At 40.6% G+C, this 10,995-nt stretch overlaps 1 protein-coding gene across 1 annotated transcript; it reads right to left on the bottom strand.

The window, feature by feature from the left end:
- Nucleotides 1-4,243: 4,243 nt before the first annotated feature.
- LOC136182427 (high mobility group nucleosome-binding domain-containing protein 5-like) lies at nucleotides 4,244-10,050 on the bottom strand. Its single transcript, XM_065963136.1, has 7 exons — nucleotides 9,455-10,050; nucleotides 9,176-9,296; nucleotides 8,758-8,868; nucleotides 8,538-8,618; nucleotides 8,299-8,429; nucleotides 7,131-7,268; nucleotides 4,244-6,549 (listed from the first exon to the last, which is right to left on the bottom strand). Exons 1-7 carry the CDS (start codon nucleotides 9,631-9,633, stop codon nucleotides 5,622-5,624), a joined length of 1,689 nt encoding a protein of 562 aa, XP_065819208.1. The 5' UTR covers nucleotides 9,634-10,050; the 3' UTR covers nucleotides 4,244-5,621.
- Nucleotides 10,051-10,995: the final 945 nt, after the last annotated feature.

Here is a 10,995-nt window from a genome sequence, read left to right on the forward strand (position 1 = left end):
AAAGCAGTTAATAAAGCCTCCATAACCATCTGTGTAGTGACAATATGTTTCTAATCCAGATCACACTTTAGTGCTGCTCTCCTCTACACAATCTCTTTTCTCTTTCTGTGCTGCCTTTGTTCTCACACTGAGAAATATCTCATTTAACAGCTCATGATTCTTTAAGTTTATTCATTTGACATAAATATCCTTCAGTATCCTCTCAGCACACATGACATCTGGAAAAAGTCTTCAATAGAAAGTCTTAAAGCATCAGAGGCTTTGTTGTTCCTAAATGCAGAAGAGATTGCATCAAACCTGAAAGGTCAGCCACACATTTTGTATAAATGTCAGTTCAAATGTGATGTTTTTAACAACATAAATACAGAAAACAAACAAAGTGAACCGAGTTTAAAACGTCTTCCTCCAAACAACCATGAGGTCCTTAAATGTGAGAAAGGGTCAAACTGAAGTTGCCATAAGAAGCAGACATGCAGGACCTTTGAGTGCTGTTCTAACAGCCTGACACACACACTTCAAACATCAACCTTCAGCTGGAAAAGACTCAGATATTACAGTAACAACAGTGCAGAGCTTCAGTGAGCCTGGAGTGGAGATTTGAATGTAGCTGAAGTGTGCTGCCTGCCATACTGAGGACTGTTACACTCTCTCCATAATGGAGGCCTAAAAGGTGGAGTTTGATCTGCAGGGGAAGGTGAACGAGAGCACAATGAGCTGACACAGGAGGAGAACACCTTTAAATATCATTATTTTCAGGATGATCGTCTGTCAATTACCTCCAATAATAAAACAATACAATGTCACATTTAGAGCTTTAAAATGATTTCAATGTGCAGAGAAGAAGAAGACATGTACTACAAAGTTTACATCATAACTGCTCACATTTCTACAGCAGGGACTTGGGTTGGGAACCGGAGGGTTGCTGGTTCAAGTTCTGTAGTGGAAGTCGATCTGTTTGCTGGAGTGGTGCCAGGTCACTTCCAGAGTACTGCCGAGACGCCCATGAGCAAGACCCCAAACCCCCAAGAGCGACCATTCTGACATCAGCATTAATGCATGTCCTTACTGTAGGTGGTGTTTGAGCATGTGTGTAGTTCAGGTCTTTATGTGTGAGAAGCATGTCTCTCAATAACCAAGTGTAAAACTAGAATTTCCCCTCTGGGATAATTAAAGTATGTAAATAAATAACAATAATAAATTCAGCAGAAGAAGAAAGAGAGAGCACATCAGTCCAGTTTTATAGTCTTAATTTGGATGGTCTCCTCTGTAAATACAAAGTCTTTAATGAGTCAGAACTAAGCTACATTACAAACTCCCTTGTTAACTATGTGTCTTTAAAAACATTGTGATCTCCTGCAGCTGGTTAGTTGAAGGTTTCCAGAAATAGCTTGATGAAAATCAGAGATTCAGCTTTTGCTCATCACAAGCCATGAAAACACAACCTCTGATATCAGCTGTTTCACACTGTCAGACTACAAGAACAACACTTTGTACTAGAAGAACCTGTCATGAAAAACAGGAAATAAGTAACCACAGCCATAAATCCCTCATCATGTTTTTTAATCTTCACATTAATCAAACTTTGATCTCTAAATCTGTGATCACAGGAGACAGAGAGATGATCCATGAATCTGTGATCTACAGCTGGGATTGTTCACTACATCTCTTGAATATCAACAGTGAACAACAGAGACCTCTCAGCTCTCACACTGCTCCTTTTTTAACCACCATACTCGTATTAATCCCACTCTAATCCTCACATACATTTTAAAGTCCAATGTCCTTCTGTGCAGGATTCACCACTGAAGACCATTATAGTCATCTTTGTTCTCTGAACCTCTGCTTAAAGAAAACCCACAGATCCTCTTTTCTCAAACTCTCATATCCTCAGAGATCCTTCAAAGAGATTTCATTTACAGGCTTTACTTTGAAGGCAGACAGGAAGTAGATTTTATGATTGCCTGTGTTTACATGGGAGGGGGCAGAGGGGGGCTTCAATGTGAGAGTGACACCAGGTTTCTACACACAACAAGAAATAAGAAAAATGTATATGCTACCAGGCCTTTAGAGGACAAAATGATGGATTGTCTCTTTGAAAAAGCACAAATAAAAGCTCTGGTGTGTTTTCTGTTTGAGTCATAATGAGAGTCAGACTACAGTGTTTTCACCAACCTGCTCTTCACTGTCCCAATCTACAGCTTCTGAAAGGAAGAGGCACATTTTACAGGACCTCTACTTTCCTCATGAAATTAGGTTTTTTTTGTCCTCTCTGGGATTCTCGATCCTCTGAAATTATTACTTTTTTTTCCAAGGAAACTGATGTCTCTTCACTTTTTTTTGTTTTACATATCAGAGTCAGAGGTGAAAATGGAGCAGAGAGGAAACCTGAGTCCAGGGGTCACTGTGCTGTTCATTTATCTTTGTAGCTCTGCTGGTATGAAGAGTCCAGCTCTGACTGATAAAGAACAAACCTGTGACATCACAACATCCTCAGTGTGAAAATGTTATGTAGCTTAATATGTGTAACACACAATAATACAATTTGACTGTAGTACAGGGTGGTAGAGGATCCACGTGAAGAACCAAAATGATTTATTTAACAAAAGACTAATTCCACAAAATAAAAGCTTTCTTTTCTTTCAAAGTCCAAATGCAAATGAGATAAAGTTCAAAGTAAAAGTCCAAACGCAGGTGAAAACAATAAAAACGAGCTCAAAGAATATTCCAGACAAGAAGACATGGAGAAGGTTTGACGACAGACTGACACCAAAGAGAAGTAACAGAGACTAAAAAGACACTGAGGTAATCAAGACAGGTGAGACTAATTACACAGGTGAAGACAATCAGGGTGTGTTATCCAATCACAGTGGAGGAAACACACACAGGCAGGAAATGAAACACTAGAAAATAAAACAGGAAACACTAAAGACAAGACAAGGGAATAGAAAAATGCACACAGATGTAAAATCAAAAACAGGAAAGACAAAGAACTATAGATACTTTGAAATTAATAATCAAACCAATAAATGTGTAAAATCCTTCAAACTGGCTGATGTTAGTGTTTACATTGCTGTAATAGTCCATTACAGTGGGGCTGTGACTCACAGTAAATCTTATATGTTGTGGTTTATTTCTGAACGATGAGCCTCCTGTAAAGTTTTACATTTGATTCTCTCTGGAAGGAATTTTCAATGTATTCATTTCAGGTGATCTCATGATCCGTCTGTGGTGCACCAAAGATCAATACATCATTTTCTTGAGAGATGAATGTGTGTAATATGACACAATGCTCCTAACCTTATGGTCTGCATGGAGCCTCTGTGCTGAATGTTTATGAGCAAGAAGACACAAGTTTGAACAAACAGCTAACATGAAGAGAGAAATAGAAAAGATGATGTGAAGTCATTTTAGATCACGTTTTACTAACATGTCCATCCATCTAATGAAGCTCCAGTGGAAGTTCAGACAGGAAGACTCTATTTTACATTGAAGCTTGTTGATGACTTCTCACTCATCTCTTTCATTGCATGCTAACTCACACTTCATGATGTCATCGTCTGGCTCTGTTATTGGTTAATCAGCTGTCTCATCATCATGTGATTCTCTTCTGCCTTTAGTTCCTTCAAGCTGCTGTTTAGTAGCTCAGGACAGTCACCAGTCATCCGTTTCTAATGCTCAGCGCATTGAGCTGCATGTCTTTTCTGATGCTTCTGTCAGAGCCGTCGCTGCAGCAGCATACCTCAAGGTGTTTGACAATGATACGCACCATATTGGGTTTGTCATGGGAAAGGCCAGATTATTTTTATTAATTCATTCTGTCCTCTATTCTGTCTGTCTTTTTTGTTGTTTTCTCATGAAATCACAAATTATACTTTTAATATGGATTTGAACTATTTTCATATTCTATTAATTAAGTGTCTATTGTTGATACATTGATGATATATTGCCCAGGCCATAGTGTGAATACAGATTTGGCAACAATAGTTTTCATCTGCTTGTCTTATGTACTGAAAAATGGGGAAAAATGTTCAAACTATACAGAAATAACCTATCTACAAACATCACGTGGAGAAACACCGTTTATACATGAGGCCCCTGGTCTGTATGGTAACGTTCTTATTTTAGAGGAATGGGCGCCATATTAGTTCATGTTAATAAACATGAGAAGTAAATGAAAACAAAAGAAATCAGAAACAAAAGACGCAGAATGTTTAAATTCATTCATTTATTTTTCATTCCTCATTCTTCTTTTTCTTGATCCTAGTAAGGCCGAGAGCCGGATAGTATACTCCCTTGATGCAGTCTAGACCCTGGTGGTGGAGGTATGCAGAATTTGATGAGGAGAGGGTTTCTGAGGCTGTGTCTGAACTCTGCTGAGCAAAAAGCCGTGATAAATCGAAGGTTACGAATGTAACCACGGTTCTATGAACCCTGGATGACTGCCAGAGGCAGTTCTTCTCACTGAATATCTCATCTCGCGCAAGCGCAGGTCAAGTATTTAAATCAACAAAGTCACGTGTGACCTCAGATGACCCCCGGACAGATATAACTACAGGTGTCATCTGAAGATCCCTAGAGACTTTCTTGCTTGCATCGGCTGTAGGTTAAAATATGTTTGAAGTTGTGTCATTTCTTTCAAAGCTTTGGTATTAAAAAGTCATGAGACAGTTTAATCAATTTAAAACGTTAATTTATTGATTTGATTTGACCAGATAAAGTGACAATTTAAAGTGTCCAGTTGACCTTGAAGCGGCATGTTTTTGGGGATGTGGGAGGAAACCGGAGCTCCCCGGTGAAAACCCACGCAGTCACGGGGAGGACATGCAAACTCCACACAGACAGGGTGATGTGTCTGCTGTGAGGCCGCGGTGCTAACCACCGAGCCGCCGTGCTGCCCTGTGAAGCTCTGGGAAGTGTTTTAGGCTGGCTACACACTAGATGATTTTAGGGCCCAGTTTGCCTCCTGCCCCGTAAAGGATTGGAGGCGGCGTGGCCTGATTTAACGCTTGTCGCAACTGTTAATTTTTTGTAATAATTTAAGATAATTTAAGTGTGTGGTGTCAATATGATTATTTAACTGCTCTACATCGACTCAGAGCCTCCACAAACTGGAATCAAAAATATAAAACATTGGCCGGGCTGCCTGCGCCGGAATCCTGAAAATAGCCAATGAGAGTGAGCAGACAGGTCAGCGGCATACACCTGATGTTCTGTCCTATTACAGCTCATAAAAATGGCAGCCAACATAAACACAACCCGAAGCCAAGTGGAATATTGAAACAAAAGAGCAGCTTAAAATTCCGTCCTTATGTTTGTGGTCTCGTTCATCCTACATGACGCCGACTCGGTTACAGAAGAACCTCTTCCTGAACCAGGATTTAACATGCTGGTAGCAGTTCTTCTTCTTCTTTGCCTTGCTGTCATCGCCATCTGGGGTTGGTGGTGTCTTGTTCTCCTCCTCGTTGGCTTCCTCAGTGTCCTTGTTGTCCTCAATGTTATCGTTGTCCTCAGTGTCCTCATTGGCTTCCTCAGTGTCCTCGTTGTCCTCGATGTCTTTGATGTCCTCGTTGTCTTCGATGTCCTCAATGTTATCGTTGTCCTCAGTGTCCTCATTGGCTTTCTCAGTGTCCTTGGATACAGAAGAACCTCTTCCTGAACCAGGATTTAACATGCTGGTAGCAGTTCTTCTTCTTCTTCTTTGCCTTGCTGTCGTCGCCATCTGGGGTTGGTGGTGTCTTGTTCTCCTCCTCGTTGGCTTCCTCAGTGTCCTCGTTGTCCTCGTTGTCTTCGATGTCCTTGTTGTCCTCGATGTCTTCGATGTTCTCAATGTTATCGTTGTCCTCAGTTTCCTCATTGGCTTCCTCAGTGTCCTTGTTGTCCTCGTTGTCCTTGATGTTCTCAATGTTATCGTTGTCCTCAGTGTCCTCATTGGCTTCCTCAGTGTCTTCGATGTCCTCAATGTTATCGTTGTCCTCAGTGTCCTCATTGGCTTCCTCAGTGTCCTCATTGTCTTCGATGTCCTCAATGTTATCGTTGTCCTCAGTGTCCTGATTGGCTTCCTCAGTGTCCTCGTTGTCTTCAATGTCCTTGTTGTCCTCAATGTTATCGTTGTCCTCAGTGTCCTTATTGGCTTCCTCAGTGTCCTCGTTGTCCTCGATGTCCTCAATGTTGTCGTTGTCCTCGATGTCTTCAATGTCCCCAATGTCATCGTTGTCCTCAGTGTCCTCATTGGCTTCCTCAGTATCCTCGTTGTCTTCGATGTCCTCAGTGCCCTCATTGGCTTCCTCAGTGTCCTTGTTGTCCTCGATGTCCTCAATGTTATCGTTGTCCTCAGTGTCCTCATTGTCCTCAATGTTATCGTTGTCCTCGTTGTCCTTGATGTCTTCGATGTCCTCAATGTTATCGTTGTCCTTAGTGGCATCCTCATTGGCTTCCTCAGTGTCCTCGATGTCTTCGTTGTCCTCGATGTCCTCGTTGTCCTCGATGTTATCGTTGTCCTCAGTGTCCTCATTGGCTTCCTCAGTGTCCTTGTTGTCCTCAATGTAAAGACTAAACACACAAACACACACAACAAGAGTTTTGTTCTAGTTACTGTCATTACAACTTCTAGGAGCCCGTGTGAGCCCGTAGATGTTGCCCTTGAGCACCAGCATGAAAACAAAACAAAAGTTTGGCCACACCTCTGAAGCCTCTGCTGTATCGACAAGTATTGAAGACGACAAACGTGACACCCTTACTAAAACATTTACATCAAAGTTAAAGAGGATTGGCATCCAAATATGGAAAAGTAAGCGTATCCATCAGGAATCATCTTTTTTACTATCCCACAGCTAAAAATGTTTTGCTCTATCTCATCTTTTGAGATGAAAATAAGAATCTCACGAGTTATTGACTTATTTGCTGTTGTCTCATTTTCTAGCTAAGATCTTAAAGTGAGAAAACTAAAATATGAGAGCTTTACTACGGGCTCACACAGGGCGAAGACAGAGATAAGATGTTATCCTACATTTGACTTTGCTGAGGGATTGTATTATTATTGTTGATGCACAAGTGCTTTCACTGTAATGATAATATAGAAGAGTTAAATGGGCTGTATTTGTGTGTTTAAAGGTTCCTCTCACTCCTCTCACCTGACTGATGTCTCCTCTTCCTCTAGCTGTAGCATGTTCTCTGGTTTTGCAGGCCGGACTTGGATCAAACCTGATGGAAAAACTGTGGGAGTTGGACTGTGCTGGTCTGTTGGAACTGGATCAATGCTCGTCTTCTTCCTGTTGTGTTCAAACAATAACTGTCACACTGATGTAAAGGTCTTAATCTAATTCAGTCATTCCATAAGTTGTTTAGACCGAAGGCAAAGCTAATTTTGGCACAATGTAACCTTGATCACCGGATTATTTGTGTTTGCATTCATACTTTATACAAAAATGAACACAGTCTCAGTGACCATTGGTTTCTGAAGAGGCGCTATGAAGCCAAACAATGGCTGTCACCATATTGGAAACACTCAGACCAAACAGTTCTGGTGGTGGTCATCTTCTTGACACCACTCTGCACATCTCTGTCACTCTGCAGGAGGCGGTGTGCTGCTGAAAGAACACACTGAGATCCCACCTGACTGGATGTCAGTTCTGGGGACTTGTTTGAAGAGGATCTATCCACTAGGGGGTTCTTTGAGAACTACACACCATAAGGACTTTTTTTTCTGTCTGCATTCCCACCGCCATGGTGCTGGGAGAGTGCCTACTCTGAAGCAGGAGCTAAAAAGGTTCCTCTAAACGGGGTTCTAGGAACTTAAGGGGTTCATAGTTCCTGCGGTGTGGAATCGTTAAAATACGGGGAGGGTTCCAATAATTCAGAGATCTATGAAAAAGTTCCTGCGGTCAAAATATGCCTACTATCTCCCCCGAACTTTCGATCAATAAAAAAAAATTAAAAAAATTGTTTGTTTGCGATGTAAAAATGTGCATTTTAATTTGGGACATAATGGGGATGCCTTGGCTTTTGTAGCCTGTCTCAAGTGGACAATGGAGGAACTGCAGTTTTTTGCACTTAACAGAGATTATTGCTTGGTCTGAAAAAAGTAAGAACTTCCAGTGAGGACCAGGCTTGCCAAAGACCCCGGTCTCCAGAAAAGGGATTTATCATAAAATTTACACAGCTTGCAAATCAATCACTAAGATTCTAAAACATTGAATAATAAATGGATAATTAGAAGTACTGAGATGTTTAAAAATGTTTTGCCTGTACTGCACCCATCAGTTAGAAACTAAATCTACTTTAAAAAGTTAAAGTACTTACTGGGTGATGAAGGGGTGCTGGAGGACTTCATTGGGTGTGATCCTCTCGTTCTGATCCATCGTCAGCATGGCCTTCATTAGCTCGATGCACTGCTCGTATTCTGCAGCCTTGGCTGTGCTCCCTTTTGGAATCTAGTTATGAAAAACAAGGATCAATTCCACCATCAGTCAAGCCGTCATCCTGGTCATCCATTAAGACATAAAACTGACAGTGACAGTGCAAGAAGCTTCCCACTGTACCTTTTTGAGATCTTCCAGAGATGAAAACCCTCGTTTCTCGGGGGCTTGTGGAAGTTTATTTACCCAGAACTCCTTAGGCGTCTGAAAGAAGGTTCAGTATGTTCATATGAATGTTTCTCTTCTTAAATCTAACTAATCAACAGCAGTCCATATACATAATTTGTATGCACACCTTAAAGTCACATGAGTCTAAAGAAAAAAAAGAAACAACTTGTGGTACCTTGAACCTCCAGCTGTTGGACTTTGTCTCAATAAAAAATAGATGTGTCCACTGTCCTTGGTTCAGAAGCTCGTCTGGTGGCTGACCCAGGAGTTCAATCATAATCTGCAGCTGGAGAAAAAACACATTGACACATCAACAACAAGAACACTTCTCTTCTGGTCTACATGCCAATGCTAATAACTCCCACCAAAGCTAACAAACATAGTTCTCTGCACCACTAAAATCACATTACGTCCCTCTGTAGTACATGGTGAATCCCTTAGTTTTAGATTTGATCAACTGCTGTGTGATAGCCCTCTGAAAAGTACTCGCCAAACGGAAAATCTACCCGCATTTGGCGCTTGGCGGGTGTTAATTTCGGACCCTGCAAGCATCATTAGTTGATAAAAGAGTCAAGCTTTGGTAAATGACTTACTGTGTAATATTCTTCTTCCTCAAACAGGTAGCTACGGTAGAGCATGCTGAATAACATGCAGCCCACTGACCACATGTCGATGGCCTCGGAAAATGGCAGGCCCAAAATGATCTCGGGAGCCCTAAATGTGTGGAAGAAAAGCGTTAGATAGAATCAATAACACTGTCACATTCAAGGAGTGAACATGAAAACAATAATTTAGCAACCAATGGATTTTTTCTGATTGGGAACAAATGAAAAAGTATGCTGGCACATAATCAGCATGATCTTAGATCTTACCTGAAGCAACATACTTGTAGATCCATGCCCTGCCTGGCTTTAGATGTATGCATGGCCATGCCAAAGTCTATAAGTTTAGCTCTTAAGGGTAGTTTCTGATCCACTAGCATTACGTTGTCTAGTTTGATGTCAGTGTGAATCACCCCGATGTTCTTCAGTGCTTTAAGCGCTGTGGCCATCTGCAAGAACAATACATGTACTGGTCAGATACTGTACCAAGGTTTAACAGTCGGTTACTTGTGCTTTCTATCTGAAGCTGCTGAATTCATACCTGTTTGATTATAGTCCTTGAGTCAGCCAAAGTCATAGGGCTGTTTAAATGGTTTAAATGGTCGTATAAGCTCACTTCGAGACTCTCAAAGACAAGAGCCTCGCCATGCCTTACACTAAAACATTCATGGAACTTGACGATGTTGTGCTCGTCAAGTTTTAGACTCATTAACCTTCTAAGCATGACCACCTGGGGAGAAAAACAACAAGATGTTCACCAAAGTGTTATCTTTGTGTAAAAGTCAGGTAAACAAACTTTTGCAACATGGTCATGTGAATGAAAGCTATTCTTTACTTCTGTTGGGGACATGGGGCTTTGAGTGGACAGAGGACTAGAAAAGGGATTTATAAGCACAGTCCAGTTGCATAAGGTAACATTTGTTTGCCCTAGTGATCACTAAATATAACTTATTAAATATGATGCACCAGCTATAAAACTGTCAGATCTCTATGTTATGTTGTGAACTTCAAAATCGACCAAATGCCTCACCTCTTCTCTGCAGCTGTCTTTAACTAAGGGGATCTTTATTGCCACATGACTGTCCGTGTCTCTGTCCAAACACTGCAACACTTTCCCGTAGCTACCCTTACCCATGACTTTCAGGAACTTGTATTTGTTGGGGAACTGGTAGAATTTGTTTGGGTGAATTCTAGCTAATGCTCTTTCCAACCAAAGCCGAATGTTCGATTTTGTTTTGGTGGCCATCTGAAAAACAAACAAGAGAAAATGAGAACAAAGTTACTTACAATCCTGTTTCATCTCATTTCATATTTGATTTATTTGCTAATTTCAGTGTTTGGTTCCCACAAAATAAAACACAACATGAAATATTTTCTCATGATAACACTGTCCATAAGGAAACAGGAGCAGGAAGGAGAAAACCTATAATTGCTGCCCCCTTCTTAATAACAAAATATAGCCTACTTTTGAAACAGAATAAGATGGCTAACCTAGCTAACAAAAATAAATCAACAATATAGAAACAATCAAATACAATAATTTAGATTTACTTAAGAATTTCCCAAAACCTTTTCTTTATATATTTTTTTAAATTGTATAATACTTTAGCAGAATTTTAATTGATTTTGGAGAGAATTCCATAATTGAACTCCATTTACAGTAAATCTGTTTTAATGTCGTGCGTGCATCGTCACTGTGAAAAAAAACCTGTTTGTCTTAAATCTGTAAATCTGAATATTGTACATTTCTTCTCTCTGTCCAACTCCAGTTTGGAATAAACAAAAAGGTCAGAAATGGAGCTCCATCGAGG

This window comes from Labrus bergylta, chromosome 14 (assembly GCF_963930695.1).
Source record: "Labrus bergylta chromosome 14, fLabBer1.1, whole genome shotgun sequence".
NCBI lineage: Eukaryota > Metazoa > Chordata > Actinopteri > Labriformes > Labridae > Labrus > Labrus bergylta.

What these genes read in the sequence shown, in the direction of transcription:
- LOC136182427 (XM_065963136.1), bottom strand. Translation starts at nt 9,633, where the DNA reads ATGGCCACAGCGCTTAAAGCACTGAAGAACATCGGGGTGATTCACACT. An exon ending in AGGAAGAAGAATATTACACA is followed by an intron (nt 8,869 to 9,175) that starts GTAAGTCATTTA and finishes TTTTTTCTCCAG; the next exon opens with CTGCAGATTATGATTGAACT. An exon ending in CCAACAGCTGGAGGTTCAAG is followed by an intron (nt 8,619 to 8,757) that starts GTACCACAAGTT and finishes ACCTTCTTTCAG; the next exon opens with ACGCCTAAGGAGTTCTGGGT.